This window comes from Varanus komodoensis, unplaced genomic scaffold, assembly GCF_004798865.1.
Source record: "Varanus komodoensis strain SLA01 unplaced genomic scaffold, ASM479886v1 scaffold23, whole genome shotgun sequence".
NCBI lineage: Eukaryota > Metazoa > Chordata > Lepidosauria > Squamata > Varanidae > Varanus > Varanus komodoensis.
The window spans coordinates 11261558-11274749 of record NW_025335627.1 but is presented as its reverse complement, the minus strand read 5'-3'; the positions used below and the strand labels follow the sequence as shown (position 1 = coordinate 11274749).

Below are 13192 nucleotides of genomic sequence, written 5' to 3'. Positions count from 1 at the left end.
AAGTCATCCTGCAGTTCTGGCAAGTTCTTAAAAGAAAAAAAAAAAAAGAAGGGAAAGAAAAGCTGGAAGGTATGTGGGAAATGTGCAAAGGCATGAAACTGATGTTTCTGTACCTTAAGAAGACTGTTTTGCAAAACACTCATATGAGACAATCTCCTAATTTTAAAACTGAAAATTATGAAAATGATGTATTTCCTTAATTTAGCAGCAGTCTTGTCTATAGTTGCATTCTCTCAAACACACACACACAGCATATTCTACCACTTTTGAAGTTTAAGTTTGTGCTCTCTAGTTCTCTCTTCCATCCAAAACAAGTTGGAAGCTTGGCTATGACTTGCTCCACAAATATAGGTCACCTTATTATTAAAGTACACTAATGATTTAGAAGGCAATATTCCCCTGTGATGCACTGGCCTAACTCGTTAACATTAATGAGATTTATGCATGTATGCTAAGAGAAGAATAGAACCCTAATTAAACAAATAAACCTTTAGCAGAATGTATACGAGCTTTTTAAATACGAAAATATCCCTCTTGTCTTTGCATTTGACAAACAATAAACTCAGCTAAGGAGTAATCAAGATTGCAGGAGTAAAAAGAAGAGGGCATCATAAAGCAGCCAGTATTTTTTTTAATGATGTGACAAATGAACTATGCATATATTCTCAGATTAATTATTGCACCCATTCCTTTAGTCTGCAATCACTAAAACATGGTAGTTTAATTTAACAACTGACAGTTTTGTACAGCAGATATAAATCAGGAAAGAAAAATTAAAAATGAAGAGCTCACGAAACCTTCTAAACAGCTTCTGGTGATAATTTATTTCTCTCTTTGCAGTACCATTATTCATTTATTTGTCATTATTTATTTCATTTCCATTGTAGGCACTTATTTCCATCACTTTCCTACCTACATTAAACAATATTAAAAACCAGTTAATTATGCAGTAGTGGGACCCAGGAGGGACAAAGAGTCACTGTATTCACACATGCATATACCCTGCCTACCCACTATCATGATTTCAAGTGGATATTCTCAGTTCATGCAAGTACATTCTGTGCCTAGGCTTCTGCTCTGCACCTAATATCAAGTGCTGGCCCAACACTGAATTTGGAAAGATGCTCTCACTGTGCATGTGCAGAGGGTTGGGGACTGGATCTTGTATGTGTGGGTGGTAGTGAGGTGGAACAGAGGCTGCAGACACTTTATCCAGGTTTTCCATCCTTCAAAAAGGTGATTTGTGCCTTCAAAAGTGATGGCGTCAATGACCCCGACAATCTGGTTCAGCACATGTGGATATACCCACAATGTACTGCATGACCAGTCAATTACTAGTTTGGATCTGTTGATTTAGGATCAATATTATGCATTAAGGTACATCACTAGGTTCATATTATGCTACTTGCTCAGCAATCCTATTACAGAGTCAACACTATTGGTCATAAAAAGTAGAGTTGTAAAGAATCTTCACTTAATAATGAAAACGTTTCCTCTCTTCTAGCTAAAGTGAAACATTAAAATCACTCAGGTGCTTAGCTCGAAGCAGTACTGGCAAATTAGACAGCCAAAAATGTTTCACACTGTGAAAATGAAAGTAAATACTCAGAAGATTAATTGTTAGTAGGAAAATATAATATTTCCAAAGAAGAAAATAGTGGCTTTTATTACATACTTTATTAATTCATCTGCAAACCTAATGTAGTAACACATAACAGAAAGCAACTTTCCACTGAAATACAGCTCTGAGATTTTTCAGTACTATCTATTAATGCTACCTGATAGAAACACTATCATCACAACTGCCAACCAATAACTGTGTCAGGGAGAGTGTGGGGCCAAGGTTCTAGGCCCCACTTAGCCATGGTGCTCACTGGTGACTCAGACAGTTGCTGACTCTTAGCCTCATGTTGTTGTGAGGGCAAAATAAAGAGGATAAGGAAGTGCACCAAGTAAGCTGCCTTGGGTCCCTTGCAACCAAATGGCAGGGGAGGGGGTAAATATAATAAATACCCTAATAAATACCACAGTTGTTCGAAAGGGAGATGCTGCTGCACCATAAACACTGTTTTAAAGCATTTGCAAACTGCAGATATAATACATGGCTTCAGCACTCTGCATGTGATATGCATGTCTATTCTTTTTTCTTTCCACTGAAAAATGCCAGATACACACAGTTGGTCTAAGCTTTATAAAGCAAAACACTGTAACTCCAAGCCTATTGGCTGCCTATAGGGAGCTAGCTATTAAAATTTCATTGGTATGGCTGTAGTCCATTAGCTAACTTACCTTCATATCCATAAAAAGTGGAGGGTAAACCCAGGAATTTTACAACCACTATCTGGAAAAGGTAATAACAGGGCCACAGTCATGATGCATTTATTATATACCAGGCCTCTAACAACTGCTCTGGGATCAGGCCACAGAGCAACAATGCACCGTGACAGATGTCACATTCTCTTGGTGATTTAAAAGGTTCAGCTTTTATTTAACTTAATTTAAAAAGTGGAGTCAAAGCTTTGGCTTTGCAGTCAGAAAATACACTGACTGTGATGATTTCAACTCAGATAGCTAAACTAACCAGGCCACAAATTAAGAACTTAAGTCTTAATACCCATCATCTGTTCCTTCAAACTGAAGAATATGCTTTCATATAGCACCCTTTTGGATGAGCAAGCACTGTGCTAAGCATAGTTAAGCACTAAGAAAGTGACAAACGGATTACTCTCTTCACACTGACCCAAATTGCATTGGTTGGAGTTGCCATAAGAATGTGGAAGATTAAAGTTCCTGCTCAGCTATATAAAACACACACAACAGGCTGTTTGCACAGTTGTCACAGCTTGATTTGTATATTTTTTTCTTCTGAAAAACCATTATCACCCTGCAAAATTTAATGCTGAGGTGACCTTCAGCAAGACGGCAAACACCTTCCAAAGTTTGCAGGTAAATAGCAACTCCCTTCATCTGTAAGATTCCACACATCTTGGTTACCAGCCGAGCCAAACATGCACCTTTTGAAATTTGGAATTGTCCACAGAGAAAGGTAACATTTAATGGTTACCCCAAGTTAAGCCCCTCCTTGTATCTGAGAAACTTAGAAGACTGTTGGGTAGAAATCCCCAAGGAGGAGTCTCTTTTTGTGGCAAGCTCAAGGCAGATGTGTAAGAACATGGGCCAGAACACAAGAACATTGCCTTTTCTTTAACCCAGGCTGGCACTTTCTGGATGTGTTGGGCCACATGTTCTCCTGCAGACAGCATGGTCGCAGGCCATGTTAATAGGAAATGCAGACCAGAGGGTATCAGGTTGAGGAAGATCCCCTGAGCTGACTGGTGCAGATGGCTTGGCTTAATGAATCATGGACTACAGAAAGTAGACCTTCCAAATATAGAAGGAAGGAAAAAGTGCAAATAAGGAAATGTTCCATTTTCTTGGCTTGTCCCTCTCAGTACTCAGCTGTTTCTTTCTCCCAGCCCAGCACCATCTTGGGAAACACTCCCATAGCACTCCTTCTCAAAAGAGGTTCATAAAGAGAAGCACATCCTCTAAGTTTTAGAAAGATGCTGTTGTTCTCCCATGACTGATTTCATTGGTTAATTTTAATTCCTTTGGCTGCTTTATCCAGTTCAATGATACTAAATTTAAGATGCTCATACCATGATGCTACTCCATGTACTTTAAATGTAGTGGGTTGCATCAGAACTGGTCAGCTTCAAGTGGACACTTATGGGACTCAAATTGCTCATTGATTTCAAGGGGTCTACTCTACCCAATGGCTTTATTTATTATGACCTGCCTCTGGTTCTTTTTGCAGAGGTGGGACATATATTTCAATCAGCTAACTGTAGAGATTAACTGCTGTATAAAGAAAAGTGGTGTATGAAATGGCCCTCAAACAAACACAAATGTGGTTCAGTGTCATTCAGTCCTTGGCTTCTATTTGTAATATCATCAAACTCATCAAGTGGCCTGAGAACAAAAAGCTAAATAATTTTAATATCATTAACAACAACAAAAAAAGATCTAACAAGGCCTTTTACCTCAACATGGCACCCAGACCTTTCTTCTTTGTTTTTCTCTCTAGATCTTCACTTTCTTCCTTCTTGTCCTTTTCTTTACTTTTTGATTTGTTCTTCAGATTAGTTTTTTTATTCTTTTCTTTTAGTTTTGATTTTTCTTTGGTCTTCTTATGCTTCTTTGCCTTGCCTTCCGCATCCTCCAACTCAGAGTTTACATGAAAGGCCGATTCAAAATTCTGAGCTTCCTGACCAGACAGAGAGCTCTTATCAGAGGTACCATCTGTAAAATGAGAGCAGGCCAGACATTTATGATGAACATGTACAAATGAAAAATGCAGGGCTGGTGACTATATATGGCATCCTATAATGTACTTTATTCAAATTGTATATATTAAGGAAACTATAAAAAGACCATCAAACATAGCTAGCTAATTCCATCATGACTGTGTTGTAAATTAAGGATGGTTACATTATGGGTTCTCGTTATCGTTTTGGCAATATTTATACATAGGAAAACCACTATCCTTGCAAATACCATGCCTCTCAAGCCTTACTAGTCTTTAAAACAAACACACACATACACAGAGTGTCTCTTGGGACACAAGGAGGCAGATGGTATTCAAGTCAAAGAATTAACAGAACATAATAGAAAGCCAAAATTTATGAGCACACATTTTGTGAGTATAGCTTGTCCAGTACTGTCAAGTCCATTAAAGAAACAGTGTAGGGGCACCCCTAAATAGCAGTTTTCTGCAATGCCTGATAGGGTGTTGCAGTGTTCCAGTTTTCAACATGCAATTTGCTAGAACATGAGTGGATAGCCCCAACAGCAGCACCACCACCAATTTTTATTTTATTTATTTAACTGTTAGGTTGCCTTTAAATGGGAATTCTGCTATGATGACATACAGTCTACAACCATCAGAACATTAATGTTCACTAAAAATAACATTTATAAAACCAGCAGCCTTTTTTGTTTGCTTTTTTTATTCTAAAGATCAGCAAGAACAGATGGGTGCTTTCAAGAAGACCTGAAAAGAAGGGCCTGGTGATCCCCTGTTGGAGCCATATTCCAGAGGTACATGGCCACTCTGGAGAAGATCTCTCTCCCTTGTACTCACTAGCCTCGTCGCCCCTGGTGCTGGACAAGTGAGAAGGGTGTCTTCCACATGCAGGGGGGACTAGCACAGTTTGAAGCAGGTCTTCTGGTAACCTGGGTCCAAACCACTTAAATTGTCAAAGATTAAAACCATTACTTTAAATTGGGTTGGAGCCATGCCAGCAACCAGTGCAGCAAGTGCAGTACCAGCATCATGGGAGCTAACTTCTACCACTACACAGGCTGCTGCATTTTGTACCAGGTCTAACACACCTGAAAGGCACCAGGTTGGAGAAGGTTATTCTTTCAAATAAAAGCACACTGAAATGGAAACTAGCCTGTACTGAAATGAGGGAGGGAGAGAGATTGAGGAGAGAAGTACTGAAGTACATACCATCAGCTGTATCTTCAGGCCCATCATATGATTTGTCAATGGCAGCTCTGAAACTCTCATTGCACCCTCTACCACGCACCATGTGAGGCCTGGGTCTGTAGAAAGGAAGCTCGTTCTTTTTCACTTCAGCAACAGCTGTCTGTAGACTCTCAAGCGAACTCGACTTCTTTAAGCCCAGGGTGGGGCCAATGTCCTTGCCAGGAGATTCTGAAGGAAGAGAATAGGGGTACTATTTAAACTATGCAAAGTAGGAATAAAATATAAACATGCACGTGCTTTAAAGAGGGCCACTGGGTACACCTACAAAATGTTAGATCCTGCATTTGCAAAAACCCGACATCATCATTTGCTCTCCAAAACTAACCAGAGCTTTTAACTTTCATAAATTAGATTTGTAAACTTCAGAGGTACAGAAAGTAGAAAACACTTCTGGAAACATGTGTAACTCAAAACAGCATTACTATTCTGAACATTCGGTGGACCAAAAATATCAGGGGCTAAAAAGAGCTCTTTTATTAGGATCTCAGGATAAATTTACAACTGACAGAGGATCTTGGTAAGATGACTAAATACTGGTTCTGCTACTAAAGTTATTCTCCTACTACTACCACAGAAATCCAAAACTCATGTGAAATAGACTGGGGGTTCCTTTTACTGCTCAAAAGGTACCCCGTATATGACCCAGTAAATCTGAAAAGATATACATTGATTGCTTTCTATTAAATCATTTTAGGCCATCGCTGCCTTCCCCCACCCCCAGATAAAGTAAAGGCAGAGAGTTGGTGTCATAAAAGCATTAAAGTGGAAGCACTCACATATTATATGTATTGTGTAAGTGAAATCAGGAGGGCATAGTTGAAACTGTAAAATGGGTTTTATGCAATTTTAAGGAGGAAACCAACAAAAACCTGTTATATCAGAGTTGCTCCATAAGCTATAGAAGAAATTAAACATTGTACATCCTGCAGTGAAGGCAGCTTTCCAAGATACTTGGTAACCTCAGAAGAACAGAAATATTCACTTTTGAATAAAGGAAAGAAACCATGCATTTGTGAGAATACGCCAAATTGGGGAATTGTCTAAAGCAAAAGCAAGTGATTAAGAAAACCAGAATAGGAAGAAATAAATAAGAGAAAGCATTGCCACCAAATGGTAAAAGATCAGCCACAGGCAAAGCAATTTAACACTGCTCTTCCCTGGGGACTTTTGACATGTAGTGTACAAAAGAAGGAGAGAGAGAGAAACCAGTTTAAAGGGAAACCTGGTTGCTAGGTCACAAAGTGCAAGCTCCCTTTGTTCATTAATTGCCATTGTGGAGACTGCCATTATTGCCAAATTAGCAACTGCTGAGATGGATTTTGAGCACTGCCTTGCTTGCAGCATAAAGGTGCTTAAAATTATTCAAGGCATAAGTATCAGTGAGAGGTACAGCAGTGCCCATTTGAGGCAGGGAAGGAACAACAGAAGAGAGAAGCATAATCACTGGAAAGGAAACAGATAAAGTAAAAGCTTTTCTGATCTGTGGAAAAAAAGCTGGGCTACTTTTCAGTGAGAAAACTGCTCTGATTGCTAGCATTCGATGGGAAAATCACTACACAGCTCAAAATAGAAGATCCTTCGTACATGGCTTAATTTAAGCCAGTGCTGAGCCTTGGATCCTGCTTTCCAATGTTCAGGCTTATACTTGGAATATACATTTCACAGAGAAAAGGATAATAAAGAAAGAGTCTCTGAGCATGTTGCATGCTATTTCCCTCTAGACAACATTCCTCTTAGATAGCTATAAAACATAGGCAATCATGTAGCATTAAAGCCATTAGACCTAACTAGAAAGAGAAGGTGATACCAACCATAAAAGGAGCAAGCTTTCAAGTACTCCAGAACTCTGCATCAGGCTAGGTGGTGCAAAAACGAAGGGTCAGAGAAGAAATTCTGGCCAGGTGTTACAGCCATGAGGTCTGCAGCCATGAGGTCTGCAGTACAGAGACCCATCACAAAATGGAGCTTTGTAGTCCAAGTGAACTAGCTGGTGCTGCAAGCATCTGCTTATACCTAGCTATGCATTTGGGAGAGGAACAGCAGTGGGTGATACCCATTCTAAAAAACATGAAGTTCCGCTGTAACTCTGATCTACCTCCTGCCTTGTGCAAAATACTCAAGGTTCCCAATTCAACACAGAACAGCAGTGCAGAGAACCTAACAGCCCTTAAACTAACACAGTTGGAAATTAATTTTAAGTGGTGCACTGGGTAAGCAGGCCAGTTGGGGCCAAGTTGTGAGAACAAGCTAATGGCTGAAGAGGAGGGAATCCTCCATGATCCCTCTTCGAGGTAGCAAAGGATCTTCAGAGCCTGGAAGAGAGATATGACCTTGGTCCACCTCCACCATGCAGCTTCTCTAGTACCATGAAAATCTCCCCAAATGGCCCATGATATTGGTAGGCTAAAAGGTAAATCAGAAGCTATCGGCTTAGTGGGTCTTGGGTCTTTCTCTTGCTCAAGTGCATTTTGGAATTTGTTTAGATGCTTTGGGATTCATTGCAGAATAGCTTAAATTTAGACTGAGACCAAATGTGAAACTTGCTTCACTTATCAGTCAAGTTAAGTTGATGAACTTGTGAAGGCATATGGCATAAAAGATGATATACAGATGGATAACATATGCACCCACAATGACACTTAGGAGGCTTAGTTTCCATTAAACGTAAGTGCCATTTTTGCCTTTGAAAATGTATCTCAAGGATAATGTTGCTCTTGGTGCACTAATGTGGGCAGATGGCTGTGATTGTGTATCCTGGGTTCTATTATCAATTGTTTGCCACTTCTTTGGGTTTCACAACTAGTTCAAGCAGGTTACAAATAGGACAAAGGATGGATATAATTGCCATGCCCACTTGATGGATGCCATCACCACAATTAAATGCCCTCGGAGCATTCACAAAATGCCCCCAGCAACTGTTTGTCCTGAGATTTTTTTCCAATGAAACTAGGAACATAAAAGCGGTGAACTGATGGGTCCTCAGCTTTCATAAACATGGGCAAAGCTCTGAAAGCTGGAAAAGCAGTATGGGCATATTTATTATTATTGTTATTCAATGATTGGGTTTCTGAAAAGGCATTGTAACACCCACTAATGACTCGAAACATTATTGGCGATGTATTGTTATTGCATAAATGATCCATTTATGTCTCAAGAGAGGAATTTATACTGTTAATTTATATTATTCTATCGAAGTTTATTTATGGTTGTGAGCCGCCCCGAGGCTTCGGCAAATGGGGCGGCATAGAAGTCTCCTAAATAAATAAATAAATAAAATTTAGTAATAATGTGGTACAGGTTTTAGCATTCCCAGGAACATTTTTTTAAAAAAGAGGGAAGAGAAGGGGAAAAAACATGACAGCACTTACTTAACAAGTAAACTCAAATACTTTATTAGATCATTTAATTTCCTGCTAATGCACCTAAAATAAGAGAACATGTTGAACAGGCTTGTGTTCAGTTTATGGTCTAACAGCATTTTATTGGGATCCTGTCAAAATATGGAGTGAAGTGGCGAAGATTAACTATATGTTCCACTCACATGAATGAAAATGTTTCTCTTGCCCCACCCCCACCCCATAAAATCTTACTAAAGATTCTCTCTGGTAGATTAATAGTTGAACATTTTGTTGCCCTTTTCCTAAGGCTATTTAATCATTTTATCTGACTTTTTATTGGCAACATTACAATTTTAAAAATTAATATCTGTCAATTACAAGATCTTTTGAATCCAGATTTTAAGAATTGGGGTGTGGCATAATATTTGTTATTAATCATGTAAGCAAACTAAATAAAAATCTGTAAGAAACCTTAATAACCTGTACATTGTATTTAAGAACATAGAATGTTGTAACTGTGGAGAAAACGCCACAGGACGGACAACATGCCAACCATACCCAGTTTGGGCAGAATCAGCCTTACAGACAGTCAGGTACTGGAAACCCAGAGATTTGGCCCTCAGGCCCAAGCAGGCCAGAAGAAAATGGTATTTCAGGTGAGGTCATGTTAACAAGCTGACAACTTGGGTTAGTGGTGTAGCAGTCAATGTAGTTAGTGGCTCATAGCCAAGGTAGTTAGTGGCTGGGGCGTAGTGAAAAACCAAGCAAGGGCCAGGATCCAAGTCAAGAACAGAGGATCAGAAGCAGTTGGCCCAGCCAAGCTCACACAAGGGCATCCTTGTCTCTTCACTCCCTCTGATACACCCAGGCTACTGACATACTTCTTCGAAGAAAAGAATCATTATAATAAATTTATACTATTAATGGATTACCCATCTAGATAGATTACCAACAACTAGTAATAGGAAGATCTGCTTCAGGAAGCATAGTTCTAGTTAAACCCCTGCAAGTCTGCCTCCTCTGGATGCCTTAGACACCCATCAGCCCCAGCTAACATAAGCAGTGGATAGGAATGAAGGAAGTTATAGACTAAAATATCTGCAGCCAAAGGAAGGTAGTTTTAGCAAATCTGCTTAACTCTCGTGGGATTTGAGTCCTGCAATAAAGGACTGAGTCCTAATAAAAATGCAAAAAAGGACAAGAACAGCTTAATGGTCATAGTAAAGATTGGCTTCTTTCATTATGTGGTTGCAAACAAATCTCTTTCCTTGAAATCTATGCCACTCTAGAAAATGGGAGGACACCACAAACTAAAAACAGATGAACTAGGAACCAAGAATGTGACATACACAAGGATGGCAGCTTGCAAGAAGGTACACAATCACCTAAATTGATGCCAAGGTGAAAAGCCACTTCAATATAGTTACTTCACATGATAACCTAGCAATATATGAATAAGTCCTGAAAAGAATACTGACAACTACAACTGCCCATTTTCCTAAATGCAAGAGTTCAGTATCACTACTATAGTATACAATTTTAAATATACATAACAAGCACACAATCTTTGACAAAGAGAGCCTATTACAGAGTTATAAAATAAATGACAATCAATACTATGACCAAAGGGATATTCCACTCCTTGTGTTATCTGAGAATGTACCGATTAGGTTTATTCCCTCTAATCTTTATCATGCACCCATTGTAACTAATGGCAAAACTTCCAGAAAGTTACAAAGACAGGGTTAAAGACAGAACATATAGGGACAGTGTCATTCATACCCAATTAAAATTAACTTTTTAATAGAAGCTATATATTTATTTCTGTAGCACTGTTTAATTTTAATATTTTGCAATAAAATATAGTATCAAAAGTCCCCCTATAATAAGAACTGCTTGGAAAAGTGATATATGTTCAGTTTTAAATGGATAATTAAAAATAGAATAGCAAAAAGCTGGTATCCATATGTGGAACCACACTTAAGGATCCACATAGTAGGTTGGGAAATAAAAAGGATCAATAAGGCCAATATAGGCTGTAACTGAAAGTGGGATGGGGGAAAGACAGAAAAAGTATGAAAAACAAGCTTCCTCCTCCATGCAGCCCCCGTTGTGCCCTCCAACTCTGTTCCAGAGGGTGTGGTGACTCTCCAGAAGGAGCGGGGCTCAGCACACAAGGGAAGAGGGGCGCTCCACTGTTCTCACAGAAGTCTGCTCATGCAATACTGGATTTCACCCAAAGTTGCAATGCACTTTAATAATGAAATGAATGCACAGTATGGGCATCTAGCATTTCTCTATCCATTAGGAGTAATTTACTGACTAATGCTCTCCCTACAATCTCCTTGTAGAAACGGATCCAGGTGCTAGAGATACCAGCAAGACACTACACACTGGGCTATTCATTCATTAATAGCCTGGCTTCCGATCCTTCCTCTTCATTCCCAAGCTACTACTTAACATATCAATTAGAGCCTAGTTTATGACTTCAAATCTTGATCTTGCAATCTTCAATTAACAGATTTAAACAAGACAGAAATTCAATGGAAAATAACCATGCTATCTGGAAGCACACCGGTTTATAGATTACACAAAAAGTCCATCAAAATAAAGCTGTAGAGCTCAAGAAATCAGGTTCAATGTTTCAAGTGAGAGTGGGATGGGTTATCTAAAAAGATATTTTTGTCAACTTCACTTGTAATAGTATATAATATGAATTTTTTAGACACAAAAGTGCAGGAAAAATGGCACATTTACATTATTTTAGTAAGATAACAGGAAAAATAAAATTGTTTGCTTTTTTCCCTAATCTGAGTTTTGTTTTCAGTTTATATCAATACAGCACACGTAGCAAAAAGTTAAATTTCAGTAAAACAAAACAGTTGATCAGTTGATATGGAGAGGTGGGGCTGTGTTCTTATAGGTTTCGTTTAATTTCAATTTATGAGATTATCATAAACAAAACATCTTTCCATACAAGCTAAGTATATGTTGAAGTATAGGACTGCCATATGTCTTGGTAAGTATCACTAAAATCTAGAATATATACTAAGTTCATGCACAGTGAGGATATATCTTCTGTCCATTAGTGCATTGCTGTACTGTGTATACTTCCCCAGTGCTACAAAATGATCTATTTGGTGAGCAACAGGGTGACACTAATCTGTTTCTGCTCTCCTGGCTCAATAGGGTTGCATCATACTAATGCTACTCTGAGAATTTTAGATTTGTTTCCAGGGCCAAACTGAGATGAACCATTATGTTGGTTAAGATCTGAGAAACAATGAGACATTGCCACTTAATGTGTGTACCATTTAATCATCAACAACTGGAGGAAACTAGCGTAATTTTCCAGAACAATTATAAAGGGACCAAACTATCCTATACACTTATTTCTACTGTATGAGACCATCTTAAAACTGGAGTAAGGAATGGGTGTGGAAAGTGTTATATTCACATTTTATTGCAAGAATTCTCAATAAACACCTCATGATGAAATCTGTACAGTTCCAAGGGGTGGTGACATGTACAACTGCTAAGAAGCTGGTGTAATACTTTGATCCTGTTCGCAGCTCAGACTACTGAATCTTTGTGCAGGTGCTGATAGCAGCTTCCTTTGGCTTAGGCTGAGTAAAAGGACACCACAAAACCTGAGAACAAGGTTGCTGGTGTCCTGCTTACCCCGTCACAAGGAGAAACCAGAAGCATAACTACATTTTGGAACAGTTTTCTTTCCATTAATTAGGCGTAGCCATGATGTTTTATAAAATCATTAAGATTTCCTCCTCCACCCCTCTCCTTTTTGCCCCTCTCCTGTCATTACTCATATATGTTTTAAGGCACGATATCTGCAGAGATACTAAGAATTATCTGGGACAGAGGGATTTCAATATTCATCACACTGTTTAATTTGCACTCTTCAGCTGAATAGCTATCAGAAGCACTTCTAATGTTATGGCCTTTTCAACACTGGTTCATTTAGAAAACATGGAGAGAATTATGAAAGGCTTGATAAAAGCAAAGAAATATGCTAAACCTCTTATACTCAAAAATTAGTGATAGTGATTATCTTTTAGTTGGTCTTTTGCCTTAAGCAAAGGATCCTAAATTGGAAAGTGAAATAAAAGGTCTGAATAATGTTATGCCTGCCAAAAAAGGAGTAAGAATTAGAATTCAAAGCCTGGGGAATTTGGTAAGTTCTTTGATTAAAAACTCTCATTACAGATTTGAGCTCTACTAAGAGTTAAATTGTTCCTATATATATTGGCAGCACTTCAGTTTCTACTGCAGGCCTAATCTC

The 13192-nt window shown here is 38.7% G+C and overlaps 1 protein-coding gene across 6 annotated transcripts in view; it reads right to left on the bottom strand.

The window, feature by feature from the left end:
* Positions 1-13192, bottom strand: part of PARD3B (par-3 family cell polarity regulator beta) — a 648538-nt gene that overhangs the window by 262167 nt on the left and 373179 nt on the right. For all 6 annotated transcript variants that reach the window (XM_044431728.1, XM_044431729.1, XM_044431731.1 and 3 more), the window contains 2 exons: positions 5516-5722; positions 4044-4302 (listed from right to left, as the gene is read on the bottom strand). In XM_044431728.1, the coding sequence (XP_044287663.1) occupies positions 4044-4302; positions 5516-5722 (466 nt within the window). The remainder of the gene's footprint in view (positions 1-4043; positions 4303-5515; positions 5723-13192) is intronic.